The 16,963-nt window shown below is 44.7% G+C and overlaps 1 protein-coding gene across 1 annotated transcript; it reads left to right on the forward strand.

Annotated features, from left to right (window-relative positions):
* The first annotated feature begins 12,394 nt into the window (after positions 1-12,394).
* CFAP126 (cilia and flagella associated protein 126) lies at positions 12,395-15,909 on the forward strand. Its single transcript, XM_077760067.1, has 5 exons — positions 12,395-12,460; positions 14,223-14,285; positions 14,486-14,566; positions 15,031-15,207; positions 15,516-15,909. Exons 1-5 carry the CDS (start codon positions 12,434-12,436, stop codon positions 15,831-15,833), a joined length of 666 nt encoding a protein of 221 aa, XP_077616193.1. The 5' UTR covers positions 12,395-12,433; the 3' UTR covers positions 15,834-15,909.
* The last annotated feature ends 1,054 nt before the right edge of the window (positions 15,910-16,963 follow it).

A 16,963-nucleotide genomic window follows, 5' to 3' on the forward strand; every position in this document is an offset into this window, starting at 1 on the left:
GCAGACGCCCCCTCTTTGCTTTTTATAATTGTGTAACAGTCCTTTGTGCCGACGTACCAGACTCTTACGACAGTGGTTTAGATTGTTTCCAGCTGTTACAAATAACGCAGTGTTTAACAGTGCACACCTCTTTTCATATTTTTGCTGGCAAATCGTTGGGACAGATTTCTCAAAGTGGGATTACTTAATAAAAAGGTATTGCGGGCCATACTAGCCAGACATTGGCCCAGTTCCCTGCGGTGGAGGTTGTATCGGTTTGTATTTCCACACTCACCATATCAGAGAGTCTGTTTCCTCCCAGCCTGGACAGCAGAGAGTGCTATCAACATTTGGGATTTATGCCGATCTCACGAGGGAGCTATGATGTCTCCATGTAGTTTTAATGTGCGTTTTTTAAAGTTGTAAACAATGTTGAACGTTTTCATATGGCTCACAGCAATTTCTTTCTTTCTCTGTGATATGCCTGATTATATTTCTAGCTCAGTTTTCAGTAAGGTTATTAGGGTCTTTCTCTTTTGTTTTTCTTCTCTTTTTTTACCAGAGATGTTAACTCTTTGCCCATAATACAATTTATAATATTTTTCTCAGCTGTCTTTTCACTTTTTGTTATTAATGTTTAAAATATGTCAATCTGCAGCAACATGCAGAAGAATGAAACTAGATCATTTTCTCACACCATGCACAAAAATAAGCTCAAAATGGATAAAGAACCTGAACGNTTATCATAAAAAAATAAATAAAATAAAATAAAATAAAATAAAATATGTCAATCTGCATCCATGGGATTAATCAAATGTTTTGGTTCACTTTGGATCAATTGATGATAGATATTATTAAAAAATTTTTTTTATATAGTTTATCTATTTTTGAGACAGAGAGAGAGGGAGACACAGAATCCAAAACAGGCTCCAGGCTCTGAGCTGCCAGCACAGAACCCGAAGCAGGGCTCGAACCCACAAACCGCCCACGAGATCAAGACCTGAGCCAAAGTCAGACACTTAGACAACTGAGCCACCCAGGCGCCCCTGATGATAGATATTAGATTTCTTAATTTGACTGTCCATTCTTGCATTCATGGAGTTATCCCCTTGGTCATAAAAAATGTTTTTTTAATGTGCTGTTGGATTCCGTCTGCAATATTTTATATAAGATTTTTTGGATTTTGTTGTTTTTATTTTTATTTTAGAGAGAGAGAGTGCAAGCAGGTGAGAGGGGCAGAGGGAGAGAGAATCTTAAGCAGACGCTGCATAAACACAGAGACGGATGTGGAAAGGGGCTCGATCCCACGACCTTGAGATCATGACCTGAGTGGAAACCAAAAGTTGGAAACTCAACCCACTGAGACATCCAGGCGCCCCTATATAAGATTTTTGTATCTGGGCCCCTGCTGGCTCAGTCAGAAGAGCGTGTGACTCTTGATCTTGGGGTCGTGAGTTCAAGCCCCATGTTGGGGTAGAGATTACTCAGAGAAATAAAACTTGGAAAAAAAAGATTTTTGCATCATTATTAATAAGTGAAATGACCTACACTGTTCTTTTTTGTTATAATCTTTGTCATAGTTTCACAATTCAGGTTTGGGAATTCAAAACTCATTTCATAACATGAATTTGGGAGTTTTCCTTTCTTTGTCATGCTCTAGAATAGTTTAAGATGGTTTTATTTTTTATAGTTTGATAGAATCCCCTAGTGAAAGTGCCTGAACCTGTTTTGTTCTTTAGGAACTCTAACCAGTAATTTTTTTTTTTTTTTAATGTTAAATGGTCTGTTTAGACTTTCTGTCCCCGCAGGGGTCAATTTTGTGAAATTGGATTTTTTCTACAAAATTATCCATTTAATGTAGCTTTTCAGGGGCACCTGGCTGGCTCAGTCGGTGGAACATGCGGCTCTTGATCTTGGGGATCATGAGTTCGAGCCCCACGTTGACTATAGAGATTACTTTTAAAAATAAAATCTTAAAAAAAGATTTTCAAATATATTTACATAGACTATGTTTTCAATTTCCTCTTCTATGTCTATCATTTCTAATTTCATGTGTCTGTATCTCTGCCACCTCACCTGTTTCTTGAGTAGTTTGGCTAAGAAGTTAATATTATTGTTTCAAAGAAACTACAGTTTATTACTGTGACTTTCTCTTGCTGTTGTTTTCAAGTCCATTAATCTCTACCTTTCTTGTTACTTATTTCTTCTTTCTGTTGGCATTGGTTTACTTTTTTTTTCTAGTCTCTTGAGTTGTAATGTTTATTCATCCATTTTTACTTTAATTCATATAGGTATTTAATGTCATAAGCATTTCTCTGATAGCTGTTTTAACTATTTCCCATAGATTCTGGTTTTCATGATTACTATTTTCAAAAAACTCTACAAGCTGTGTTGCATTTCCCCTTTGACCCAGGAGTGGTTTAACAGCATGTTTTTACATTTCCTGTTAGAAGAGCCTTTTTGGTTTGTTGTTGTTAATACCTAGTTGTATTACATTGTGGCCAGAGACTACTACTTGTTTTATTATTTTTTCCCTTTGAAATTCACTGAGATTTTCTTGACATGAATGTGTTACTTTCTTGTGGATTTTGTGAATGCTTTAAAACGCATTTGGGGGAAAAAAGTGTATTCTTGATCATCAAGGTTCAGAGTTTAATATACATTAAATCTGTCTTACTTATTATGTAGTTTAGGTTTTCTATGCCCTTACTAACTTCATGCTCACTGCATCTTTCTAGATATGAGAAGATTTGTTAAAAATCTCCAATTATTGGTATGCCTGTATTTCTCCTTGTATTATATCTAATTTTCTCCTCTTTTAAAATTGTGGTAGAAGTTTATCCCTTAAAACTTTTTAGTCAGAATTCTCTTTTCTTGGATAATTACAATTGTAACCCCTTTTTTTAGGTTAAAAAAAAAATCTGGCCCATTTTTGTTTTTGTCATTTATTTCTAGCCTTCCTGATTTTTCTCATTTCAGATGTATTTCGTTTACACGAAACATACTGGATTTTATTTTGTTACTCAATGTGAAAATCATTTTCTTTTGACAAGCATGGTGGACTTGTTAATATATTTATTAATGGGATCAATATGTTTGACCTCAGATCTGCCTTACTATAATATTTGTTATATATTTTAGTCTTTCACCATGTGATCTATTTCATTTGCTTCCTCCTCTCCCTCCCCAGCCCCTTTTTAAACACACCTTCTGGCATTTAGGAAGAGCTTATATTTTTGTTCTAATGGTCACCTTTATCCTAAAACTTTTATATAATGCATAAGTTCTCTCTCTTTTTGGCTACTGTCTGTGTGAGTGTGTGAGAGGATAGAAGAAATGTATATATTGGTCTCTGCCCCTCCCATCCCTGTTCCCGGCACAGAGCTCATAATTTCTTAAGTGACAGGGCACTAAGAACATCTTTTGTTCTAATCTGTGGTCTCTGACCCTACTTCCTGACACGGGGCTCCTAAATCCCTTGGAATTTCCTGGGTAATAGGATGTCTTTTGTTCTAATGAGGCCACTCCGGGTGGGCTCCTGGATGGGGCTGGTCGCCAAAAAGACCGAACCAAGATTAGAAGCCTGGAATTTTCAGGCCCATCCCCTTTCTCCATCCAGGGAGGAAAGGCTGGAAGTGGAGTTAACGACTGATTGATCATGTTTACGTGGCGAAGCTTCGGTAAGAGTCCCAATAGTACAGGGTTTGGAGGGCTTTCCAGGTCAGAACACGGGGAGGTGCGGGTGAGCGGCCTGCCTGGAGACGGCCCCAGGGCACGGAAGCCCCACACCCCCTCCCACATCCCTCGCCCTAAGCACCTCTTCCATCTCTTGTCCCTCTGGGTCCTCAGTCACACCCGCTTACGGTAGGCTGGCACACAGGAACGGAGCAGTTTTCCCCAGCTCTGTGAGCCGCTCCAGCAAATGAATTAAACCCAAGGAGCGGGGCGCATGAGAACCTCTCGCTCACAGCTATCAGTGAGGGGCGCCGGTGACAATCTGGACTTCGCGGCTGGCACCTGACCTGGGGGTGGCGGGAGAGGCGAGGTCCCCTGGGACTGAGCCCTTCACCCCGGGGACCTGATACGATCTCTAGGTGGACAGTGTCAGAACTGAGTTCAACTGTAGGACAGGCACCCAGGTGGAGTCACAGATTTGCCTGGTGTGGAACCCACACACACGTCTGGTGCCGGCAGTGCTGTGAACGCGGTGGCAGGGTGTTTGAAAAACTCCTAATATGGAGAAATAGCAAACCGACCTAGGAGTCTCTCTTTAAAAAAAAAAGAACAGGGTCTTGTTGAGGGAGTGCCTGGCCGGCTCGGTCAGTTGAGCATCCGACTTCGGTCAGTCAAGTCTCCGACTTCGGCTCAGGTCCTGATCTCGAGGTTCATGAGTTCAAGCCCTTCATTGGGCCTGTCAGCGCAGAGCCTGCTTCGGATCCTCTGCCCCTCCCCCGCTCGTGCTCCCACTCTCTTTCAAAAATAAACATTTAAACAATTATAAAAAAATAAAAAGATAAAAAGTGTCTTGCTGAGTACTTTTATAAATTTGCTTCTTTCTTTCTTTTTTTTTAAGTGGGCTCAAACCCCAACACGGGGCTTGAACTCCTGACCCTGAGGATAAGAGTCACATGCTCCACTGACCGAGCCAGCCAGGCACCCCGGTCAAGGACGCTCTTAACCCCCCTCTTGCTGCTCTCCGCTAGCACCAAACTTGAGGCAACATCCTTGCAGTCCTAACGGCTGCCCCTGACAATCAGGATTTAGCCTACATCTTACATACTCTCCCCGCACTCTCCTCACTGGCATTCACAGGGTTCCCACGAAACCTGACATAAAAGAATACATATTAATGGTTTATTAATGGTTTGTTGTGATTATATTTCTTTTTTATTCAACATTTGATTCATCTCTGAGAGACAGACAGACAGACAGACAGACAGACAATGTGAGCAGGGGAGGGGCAGAGAGAGAGGGAGACACAGAATCCAAAGCAGGTCCTAGGCTCCAAGCTGTCAGCACAGAGCCCGACGCAGGGCTCGAACCCACAAACTGTGAGATCATGACCTGAGCCAAAGTCGGACGCTTAACTGACTGAGCCACCCAGGCGCCCTGTTGCAATTAAATTTCAATACGCGATAAAATAATAGTATCTGTTCTCAAACGTTCTGGCCATCTGCCTTCCGTCCAAGCACATAGCTTAGCATATACTACAGTGTGTCCGTCACAGCGTCCCTATTCTTAGTTGTGCAAGGACACAGAAGTTTAACTTGCACCACTAGTGAGAGATACTGGTGTCTCATTTTGGCTGCGTACAGTTTGTTCTCTAGATTCCTCACGAAGGGTTCTGATCAAGAATATGCTTCTCTCAGGACGCCTGGGTGGCTCAGTTGGTTGAGCGCCTGACTTCGGCTCAGGTCATGAACTCATGGCTTGTGGGTTCCAGCCCTGCGTCAGGCTCTGGGTTGACAGCTCGGAGCCTGGAGCCTGTTTCAGATTCTGTGTCTCCCTCTTTCTCTGACCTTCCCCGGTTCATGCTGTCTCTCTCTTTCTCTGTCAGAAATAAATAAAACATAAAAAAAATTCAAAATGCAACACCCTTGGGGCACCTGGCTGGCTCAGTCAGTGGAGCATCTAGCTCTTGATCTTGGAGTTGTGGGTTTGAGCCCCATGCTGAATGCAGAGACTACTTCAAAATAAAATCTTAAAAAAAAAAAAAAAACCCTTGACTTTATAATTTCACTTCTATAAACATATCCCACAAATATACTCACAGAGGTGCAAAACAACACAAATACAAAGTTATTCATCTCTGCACTGTTGTAATAGCAAGTTTGGAAACAAACTAAATGTTCAATAATAGGACACTGATTAGATAAAGTATAATATATATCAACTATGTGATACTATGCGGTTATAAAAAAGCAAGGAAGCTCTTGATACACTAATATGTAATGATATTCAAAATATGTTTCTTTTAGGGGTGCTTGGGTGGCTCAGTTGGCTAAGTTTCCGACTTCGGCTCAGGTCATGATCTAAAGGTTTGTGGACTTGAGCCCCACATCGGGCTCTGTGCTGACACCTCAGAGCCTGGAGCGGGCTTCCAATTCTCTGTCTCCCTCTCTCTGCCCCTCCCCCACTCGCACTGTGTCTCTCAAAAATTAACATTTACATTTTTTTTCAAAATGCTTCTTTTCAAAAAAAAATATTTTAAGTAATCTCCACACACAATGTGGGTCTCAAACTTACAACCCTGAGATCAGATTTTTATTTTATTTTTTACTGTTTTACTTATTTCTGAGAGAGAAAAAGAGGCAGTGTGAGCAGGGGAGGGTCAGAGAGAGAGGGAGACACAGAATCTGAAATAGGCTCCAGGCTGTGAGCTGGCTGTCAGCACAGAGCCCAACGCGGGGCTCGAACCCATGAACCGTGAGATCATGACCTGAGCCCAAGACAGCTGCTTAACTGACTGAGCCACCCAGGCGCCCCAGACAACCCTGAGATCAAGGGTCACATGCTCCATCAAGTGAGCCTGCCAAGTGCCCCCAAAATATATTTCCTTCTTTCTTCCTCCCTTCATTCTTTCCTTCCTTCCATTTTCTTCCTTTCTTTACAATTTTAGAGAAAGAGAAAGTGCAACCAAGGGGTAGGGGGAGAGAGAAAGAGAGGAGAGAGAGAGAGAAAATCTCTCCAGAGATAGAAAACAGGCTCCATATTCAGTACAGAGCCTGACATGGGGCTCATTCCCACAACCCTGGGATCATGGCCTGAGCCACAATCAAGAGTCAGACACTCAACTAATTGAGCCACCCAGGTGCCCCCTAAATATATTTCTTAATCTTAAAGTAAGTACTGTAGCATGCTATGATTTTTGTAAAAGGTAACAGTGATGAATAAAATACGTTTCTATTTATTATTTCTAGTTCTTGCATACGCACAAAGCTTTTGTAAAACTACACAAGAACTGATAACTGGTTTTGGTGAAGTTTTGTTTTGTTTTTTAAATAAAGATCTACTGGTTCAAAGCAAAAGTAGGAAACTTTTACCTTCTATGGTCTCTCTCCACTTAAACTGACCAGTATTCTTTTTCTTCTTCCCAAATTCCATTACATTAGTAAGACTCTTAGTAGGTTACCAGAAAGGTACAGGCCCAGGGCGCCTGGCTGAGGCTCAGTTGGAAGAGCATGTGACTCTTGATCTCAGGGTCATGAGTTTGAGCCCCACATTGGGTGCAGAGATTATTTAAATTAAAAAAAAAAAAGGTAAAAGCCAATGTTCTTTCAGGATGATGGTTGCCAACGAGGGGACGCTGGCTTGCAGGGAAGGAGAAAGCACTGCAGCGAAAACCAGAGATGGAGGAGAAACAATCTCTCTTCCTGACCACGTTCTACCTTCTGCATTCCAGAACGCTTTAAGGCCCAAACTATACTTATTACTTTTGTGATCTGTTATAAATCTCCTCTAACTTTATAATAAAGTCCTCCATTTTCTGTTTAAGGTGATCTGAATAGGTACCTCTTTTTAGGGGGCAGTCTAGAGCCACCAATGATACTAAATTATCAGGCGTTCACTATACCTCAGCACCTGCCTGGGCATGTTACGTGTGTCTCCTGCTCAAAACTAAGCCTACTCCCAGTTCACACAAGGAAACTGAGACACAGAAAGATGAAGTCACTGTCCAAGGTCACATATTTAGGCAAGACCAGAATTTAAGCCGGGCAGTTTGATCCCAGGGTCCAGGATGGTGGTTGCCCTCCGTTAGAAATAATTTATACGTTACCTAGAGATACAAAGCAAACTTTTAATTCCACAGCAGGCGATCTCAATCCAAAGGAAAGATTTCCTGAGGTCTAATTTCAGGCATCAGACAACTGAAGCAAACAATGAAAATATTGTGAGGCATATTTTTGTGTGTAGGACCCTTATGGGTTAAATCTGGTCCAATGAAAGACCGTCACCTGTTCTGGAAGTCAACCAATCTGAAGAAAGACTACAATTTCAGTATAATTTATGAGGAGCTTGAAAAGTGCCTATTATTATTTACAATTTCCTAGTGTTTGTGAAACTCTGACTGGAGAAGTCACACAGGGTCAAGCCAGGGTTGGATTTTAAAGAGACAACCTAAAATCGTTACCTCTCCCCCAGGAACAATAGGGTAGAGGGTCCAGAGACAGACCTAAATAAATTAGGGGATACAATAAAGGTGGCGTGTCAAGTCAGCAGGGAAACGATAGTTCATTCAATGAATAATTCCAAGACAAGTTAGGCACCTGGAGCCTAATCTCGGTCTAGTGACCGAATAAATTCTAGGAGGAACAAAAATTTAAATGTAGGGGCACCTGGGTGGCTCTGTTGGCTAAGTGTCCGACTCTTGGTATCAGCTCGGGTCATGATCTCACGGTTTATGGGATTGAGCCCCGTGTTGGGCTCTGTGCTAACAGTGTTGAGCCTCTTTGGGATTCTCTCCCTCTCTCTCTGCTCCTCCCTTCCTTGGTCTCTCTGTCTCTCTGTCTCTCAAAATAAATTTAAAAAATGAAACTATGGGTGAATTCTTTTTTTAAACATTCAAATTTGCAAAAAGCCATTCAAAGCTTAAGACCCAAAAGCACAGAGTCATGAATTTGACTACATAAATATTAAAAACTTGTCCATAGCAAAAAAAGGCTACAACAAAAAATTAACAACAAACACACTGGCAGGAAATGTCTGCAACATTTGCAACATATTTGACAAAAGGGCTAATTTCCTTAATATATAAAGAGTTCAAGATTAGTAAAAATGATCAACAGCTCAATTGCAAGTGGCAAAAGACACGGGAGGTTATTTTCAGGAAAAAAAATAAAAGAAGTAAAAAGGCTAATAAACATATGGAAAACATCATAATTGAAGAAATGCAAATTTAAAACAATGATACGCCATGGTTTTATTTTTACGTTTATTAATTAGATAGAGAGAGAGAGAATAAGCAGGAGCAGGGGAGGGACAGAGAGAGAAGGAGAGAGGGAATCCCAAGCAGGCTCTGATCTTCCAGCTCAGACCCTGACACAGGGCTCGAACTCACAACCTGTGAGATCATGACCTGAGCCCAAACCAAGAGTCGGGACACTCAACCGACTGAGCCACCCAGGTGCCCCACTGATTTATCCTGTTTTACCTCCAACTTAAGAGATAATCTGGTGTAATGGTTAAAACTGATGGCTCTGGAATCAGAATACTTGGGATGAAATCCCGGCTCTGCTCCTTACTGGGTGCGCCCCAGTGTCCTTGGCAGGGGTGCCATGAGAGCCAAGCGAGAAAGTGTAATAAAAAGCAATTAAAACCGTGGTTGGTATATAGTAACTATGCTCATTATTGTCAGATTGACAAAAACAGGAAAAACACTAGTAGTAATGCTGGAGAGAGAGTGGAGGATGAGGCCCTCCCCTGTACTGCCCGGAAGATGTACAAACTGGAGGGGTCTTTGCAAGTAGACACTGTCTACTCGCACTCTAAATGCACGAGCCTTTTTGACTTTCCAATTCACATTTAGAAACTATCAATCCAATCAATCATGTATGTTCACAAGAATAAATACATCTATATCTAATTCTTTTTATGTTTTTATTTTACTTTGAGAGACAGAGATAGAGAGCGAGCAGAGGAGGGGCAGAGAGAGAGGGAGACACAGAATCCGAAGCAGGCTCCAGGCTCCGAGCTGTCAGCACAGAGCCCGACGTGGGGCTCGAACCCATGGACTCTGAGATCATGACCTGAGCCGAAGTTGGACGCTTCACAGACTGAGCCACCCGGGTGCCCCAATCATATCTATATCTATATGTTCATAAAGATACATATGCATGTACAGATTTTCAATGTTAAGAATGTCTGTAACAGCAAAAGCTGGACATAACCTAAATGGCCAAGTAGTTACTACAGCAATAGTAACAGGAACTGCCTCTGACGAGCAAGACTGGGAGTTGAAGTCAGATGGAAATGTGACATCCTTCTGTAAGACTGGAACTCCCCCGACCTCCAGTAATGACTTTTTCCATTAAACATAAACTAGTTAATTTTTAAAAATAAGAATGCAGTCATCAGATAATTACAACTCTATCAGAAGAGCAAACCAGCTGAAGGCAGAAGTTTCGTGAGAAATGCGGCTGCTTAACCATCACCGTGGCTTTCAGGACCACGACAGATGTCCTAGAGCACAGTCCCTGGTTATTGGCGTTATGACCCCAGGGTGCTGAGCACCCCAGGGAATGAGCACACCCGTCCTTTCCAGACTTCAGGTTACCCTGGGGTTAACTGCCAGAGCCTGCAGAACCAGGGCTGTTTATACCTCCAACTCTAGAAGCCTTGGGATGAAGGCGGGGAGCGGGGAGGGAAGCGGGAGGGGGAGGGGTGATTGGTTCTCAATCATTTCTTTCAACAATTTACTTGTTAGTTTTTTCCTTTCATCTTAACACCTCATGTATAAATAGACTTTCCAACTACTATGGCAGTGCCACTTTCTCATGAATTCTGACAACCCAGTAAATGGATACGATAATGCCATTTTTAAAAATTAAAAAAAATTCTTTTAATGTTTTATTTATTTCTGAGAGAGAGAGAGAGAGACAGCATGAGCAGGGGAGGGTCAGAGAGAGAGGGAGACACAGAATCTAAAGCAGGCTCCAGGCTCTGAGCTGTCAGCACAGAGCCCGATGCGGGGCTTGAACCCACGAACCATGAGATCGTGACCTGAGCTGAAGTCGGTGCTCAACCGTCTGAGCCACCCAGGCGCCCCAACGATAATGCCATTTTACAGGCGTCTCGGAGGGCTCGCCCAGTCCCACAAAGATTAGGTTTGTGCCCTGGCACCACCACTTAACTCTCCAAACCTGGTGCCTTCCATCACACGGGTTTCTCAGCACCCCTGCCCGATCTGCCCCCACCAGCTCCTGCCCCAGCCTCATCCCTGCCAACACCAAGCACCTGTGTTCTTAAGCCCTGAGATTCGGAAGGGATGGAGGAGACGGGAGTCATTTAAGGACAAGGGACAAGAGTTGCTTTTTCCTTCTGGGGATAAATCCGAGTTACTTTTTAAAACATTAGTCCTTTGCCTGAGAAAATGAAGTAGTGGACCCTCCACACAGTCTCACTAGTACCTGTAAAGGGAGGCTCTTTTATCTTCACAATACAAATGAGTCTATACAAGTTTAGAAGTGGGGGGGGCGCCTGGGGGGCTTAGCCAGTTAAGCGTCCAACTTTGGCTCAGGCTATGATCTCAGTTTGTGAGTTCGAGCCTCACATCGGGCTTTCTGCGGTCAGCACAGAGCCCACTTCAGGTCCTCTGACCCCTCTCTTTCTGCCTCCCCACACCCTCAAAAATAAACATTAAAAAAAAAAGTTTAGAAGGAGAGCTAATTGTTGAATGTCACACAGCTCCCATGTTACTATGTGGAGTGAGGACTCAGTCCTGTGTCGGGCTCTCAAGTCTGTGTACAGCATACTGCCGCCCCCCCCTGACAGTTTTTGGTGTTCCATGGTTTGTTAAGGTGGTTAAAGACCACGGTCAAAGACAATCTCTAAGTTCCTAAGCACAGTAAGTTATGCTACTAAACAGACAGGGCCAAGGGGTGCCTGGGGGGCTCAGACGGTTACGTGGCCGACTCTCGATTTCAGCTCAGGTCTTGAGCTCACTGTTCCTGGGTTCAGGCCCCACACTGAGCTCTGTGCTCACAGCAGCGCGGAGCCTGCTTGGTATCCTCTGTCCCCTCCTCTCTCTGCCCTTACCCTGCTTGCTCTCTCTCAAAAATAAACAAACATTAAAAAGGGGGGGGAAGGGTACCTGGGTGGCCCAGTCAATTAAAATACCTGGCTCTTGGTTTCGACTCAGGTCATGATCTCTTGCTTCAGGGGTTTGAGCCCTTTGTCAGGCTCCTTACTGATAGTGAGGACCCTAATTGGGATTCCTTTTCTCTCCCTCTCTCTCTGCCCCTCCCCTGCTCTCTCTCTCAAAATAAATGTTTGTTGTTTTTTTTTTCTAGCAGAGAGAGAGACACACACACAGCGTGAGCAGGGGAGGATCAGAGAGAGAGGGAGACACAGACTCTGAAACAGGCTCCAGGCTCTGAGCTGGCAGTCAGCACAGAGCCCGACGCGGGGCTCGAACCCACGAACCGTGAGATCATGACCCAAGCGAAAGTCAGACGCTCAACCGACTAAGCCACCCGGGCGCCCCTCTCTCTCTCAAAATAAATAAACTTAAAAAAAATTTTTTTAAAGATTTCTTTTCAGTTATTCAGGTGATTTTTTTCATGTTTACTTTGTGCCTCACATCCCTAAAATGAAAATGAGCCTGAGTGTCAAGGGAAAGGCTGGGGCTGTGTCATTCAAGAAAGTGAAGAACAAGTAGAAGGGACGGGCAGTCGCAGAAGGTCCGCCTTCCGCGGTTGCCAGGCAACAAAGGTAAACAGCAAAAAGTGGCAGGATCATGGCCACTAACTACAGTGCAAACCAGGTAAGTTCTTTTTCCATCTCTAACATTTCATTTTGCCGTCCAGATCTGAACTTTGGACTGACCCTCCCAGAGGATTCTGGTTATTGAGTGAAGAGCTCAAAGTGGGGTGAGAGTATTTTTCACCTCCTTAGTTCCTCAGTTGAGGGCTCACCGACAGGCAAAGGTATTTCAGGGTTAAGTTTGTAGGATCTAAGTAAGAGGTCAGCCAGTATTTTTTTCTGTAAAGGACCAAGGGATAAACAGTATATTGTTGGGGCCAAGTGACAAAAGCAGAGATGTCGTCATGTAGGTACTTCCAACAGCAAAATATTTTTCCATAACATGTTTGACAAAATTGAAAATATAGTTAACAGTGCATTTTTTGGGGTAATACTAATGAAAAAAAAAAGATTTTTTTCATAGATTTTATTTATTTGAAAAAAGTTTTTTAATGTTTTATTTATTTCTGTGAGAGAGAGAAAGAGACAGAGAGACAGACAGCATGAGCAGGGGAGGGTCAGAGAGAGAGGGAGACACAGAATCTGAAGCAGGCTCCAGGCTCCCAGCTGTCAGCACAGAGCCCGATGCGGGGCTGGAACCCACAAATCGCGAGATCATGATCTGAGCCGAAGTCGGCCGCTTAACCCACTGAGCCACCCAGGCGCCCCAGATTTTATTTATTTTTAAGTTTATTTATTTTGAGAAAGACTGAAGCAGTGCAAGAGGGGTAGGGACAGTGAGTGAGTGAGTGAGTGAGTGAGTGAGTGAGTGAGTGAGTGAGAGAGTGAGAGAGAGAGAGAGAGAGAGAGAGAGAATCCCAAGCAGGCTTTGCACTGTCAGCACAGCACCCAATGTGGGACTGGAACTCAGAAACTTCGAGATCACCTGAGTGGAAACCAAGAGTTGGATGCTTAACCAACTAAGCTATCCAGGAGCCCCGAAAAAAAAAGGAATTCTTATGAGATGAGAAAACATTTCACTTAATTGGGATATAAAGTTAGTGTTACCTTTCATCAAATCAATTGGAAATATTCATCTATAAAAACCATTCTTAGCTTTCTCAGTTCATCCCAAGGCAGACTGGAGGGTGGATGTGGCCCGTGGGCCGGTTTGCTGACCCCTGGTCTAGACCAGGATTCCCCAATAAAAAGACAACGTGAGTCACAAATACAATTGAAATTTTTCCAGAAGCTATATGAAAAAAATTAAGAAGAAATAAAATTAACTTTTTAAGTTTATTTTGAGAGAGGGAATGCATGTGCATGTGCGACCAGGGGAAAGGCAGAGAGAGAGAGAGAGGGAGAGACAGAGGGAATCCCAAGGAGGTGCTGCACACTCAGCACAGAGCCCAACCCAGGGCTCCATCCCATGAACCATGAGATCATGACCTGAGCTGAAATCAAGAGTAGGATTCTCAACGGAGCCACCCAGGCAAAAATAAAATTAATTTTAATGACATACTTAACCCAATAAATCCAAAATATTATTTTAACGTTTAACCAATATTTTAAGTTATGTTTAGATTCTCTTTTTTTGTGCGGTCTTCATTGTATTTTCTGTTTACAAAGCACCTCCATTCAGACTAGTCACATTTCAAGTGTCCACTAGCCCCAAGTGGCTAGGGGCGCCATGTTGAAGAGCCCACACGTAGACCAAGAGTACATCCCTTCTACAGGGAGCCGAAGCCTGCCATGGTTGGTTGTTCAGGTCTCTGGTCCTCTGCTCTCAAAAACTGTGCCTGGTTATCATTTCCTCACAGAGATTCTCGTCTTTCTCTCCACAGTATGAGAAAGCTTTCTCACCCAAGTACCTGCAGAACTGGTCTCCCGCCAAGCCAACAAAAGAGGTATGTTCACGGGCAGGGCTCCCGCAAGGCCAGTTTCTCTTTACCCCGTGTTCTCTGTAACTGACTGGCACCCAACTCCTTGAGCCTGCTCTAAATTCCAAGACCCTCCTCTCCCTCAGCCCTTAACGCAAGCCCCTCCGACACCTTCTCTCTTTTCCACTCCATTTTCACAAACGCTTCTCTCCTCGCCTCTACCCCAGAGAATTTCTTCCCATGAAGGCTACACTCAGTTTATCGCCAATGATCGTGGCCATCTGCTGCCCTCGGTGCCCCGTTCCAAGGTGAGATACTGATCCCCAGTCCTCTTGAGGAAATAAAGAACTGAGGCACAGAACTGGGGTAACTGAGATCAGAGGGTTGCAATCTAGCATAGCCACTGTCTGGAAATGAAAGTTCCATCTAATTCACACTGCGACACGACCACCCCGGACTTCCAGCCAGTTTATCTAGCACGACAGAGGTTCAGCACCCAGAATTCCTTACACTCATGAACACCTTCACGTGACGATACTTATCCAGTGTGCACTCTGCCAGACTTAGGCCAAGGGCATGGGATTTAATTTGGGCCCGCTGAGTTAATATGATGAAAAAACCAGAGTAACCTAAATGAGAAAGGGGGTAAAGGAGGGGAGGGGAGGCTGTGCTCTCAGTCTGATTTCACTCCCATGCCTCCAGAGGGTAAAGGGTGGAGGGCAGGTACAGGGAGTGAGGAGCCTGTTGAAGAACCACGTCTTCTTCCTTTTAGGCAAGTCCTTGGGGATCCTTCATGGGCACCTGGCAAATGCCTCTGAAGATTCCCCCCGCTCGGGTGACCCTGACCTCTCGTACAGTGGCTAGTGCTGCCTCCCTCACCAAATGGATACAGAAAAATCCGGATTTGCTCAAGGCTTCCAATGGGCTTCGTCCTGAAATCCTCGGCAAGGTATCTATTCCTCCTGCCTAACCTCAAATCCTATTATTATCTGTGTTTCTTTTCAACCTCAAAAATGCCTGTTATGGCATCACTAACCCAGCAGGGGGAGCCTCTAATCAGCTCTGTCTTAGCCCGTCAAGTGCTCGACTTCTGATACCTAAGATGAGCTAATGACATTTTACCCTGCATAGTGTACACTGGCCTATCTGACCTTCTGTCCGTGGTACAGGGAGAAAGCGAGTTAGAATTCTAAGGTGGACCGGGAATGACCTAGGCCTGACCAGAAACGTGATGGTCTCTTCCATTCTACCCGACAGCCTCATGATCCGGGCAGTCAGAGGAAACTGGGGAAGTCGATCACAAAGACCGTACAACAGGCACCAAATCCCACCATAATCCCAAGCTCCCCGGCTGTAAACCTCAGTTCCCCGGACCAGTCCCAAAGCTCACACCCTTCTGCAGGTCACACTCCAGGCCCCCAAAGCCCGCCCATCTCTCCTAAGAGCCTACTTGGAAGCCCGTGTATGGCGGAACCCCGCGCTTGCCCTAACTCAGCTGAGGTCCCGAAGTTCACACCCGGAAGTCCGGAGGCACCAAGGGGCCACCCTGAGGAAAGCCGCCTAGAGACTGAGTGAAGTAGCAAGACCCCCGGTGGGGAAGGTAGAATGGGGACATCACAGGGTGGGAATAAAGGTGAATGTGGAATATGAACATCGTTTGTGGAAATCTTTTACTGATTTGGACGTTTTCCTCCTGTTATGGGTCGTAACCAACCCATAACTGGTAAGCAACCCATAACGAGGAGGAGGGTTGGGGGAAACAGAGCAGGAAAAAGAACATGACAGTGGCTTCAGGCGGAACACGTTTTTACAAGGGCTGAGTCAGATACACTCCAAAAGTGACCGAGAGGAAGTTGGTCTGAACTGTAGCAACATTAATCTCAAATCCCCAGTCCCTCACCGCCACGCCCTCAGCTTTCACCCTGAGCATTCTCACTACAGCTTCTGGGTCTGAGGTACAGCTGTGGAGTAGAGCACGCATGCGCGTGTCTGGAGAAGGTGGGGGGAGAAAAGGTAAGGAAAGCCGGACAAAGGCAGAAGACACCACCCTGGGGTAAGACTTCACCCCTCAGGACGGCAAGCACGCAGGCAAGACAATCTGGAGAGTTAGTTATAAAGGTAAAACTCAAGCAAACTACACAGTTTGAAAACTGAAGATACAGAAGTGGGTAGAAGACAGAGAAGAAAAACAGAGAGATGGCAAGTAGGGACTGAGGGCACGATGGCCACTGTACCCCAACCCCAATCGGCCGAACGGTGAGAAGCCACCAAACAAGTTAAGATCCACGTCCCGGCTTCCGACACCTGCTTAGCATTCTGTCCTGCATCGTCCCGGTGCTGGCCGTTCAACGCGATGTCCTTGCCAAACCTCTCCCAGTTCCAATGCCAAAGCGTTCCCTCATGGACACTCGTCCCTCACTCCAAGGACAAGGACATACGGCTTAAGTGGGAGGAAGACTACAAAGACGCTTCGGGGCTCGCTGGGCAAAGAGGGAGAAGCGATCAGCGTGGAAAGCCAAAGGCCACCGGGGAGCCGGGAGGGCGACTCTTGGGGCAGCCGGTCCCCACGGTCCTAGCTGCAGTGAGGTCTTTCTGCCCAACGGCCACCGGTCCCAGTCCCTGTTCTTCCTCCAACTCTCAGGGTAACCGGCTGGCCAATGAGTGAGACAGACAACACAGATCTGGTACCCGTGTGTTCCCAAAGA

Source organism: Crocuta crocuta, unplaced genomic scaffold, assembly GCF_008692635.1.
Source record: "Crocuta crocuta isolate KB4526 unplaced genomic scaffold, BGI_CrCroc_1.0 scaffold133, whole genome shotgun sequence".
NCBI lineage: Eukaryota > Metazoa > Chordata > Mammalia > Carnivora > Hyaenidae > Crocuta > Crocuta crocuta.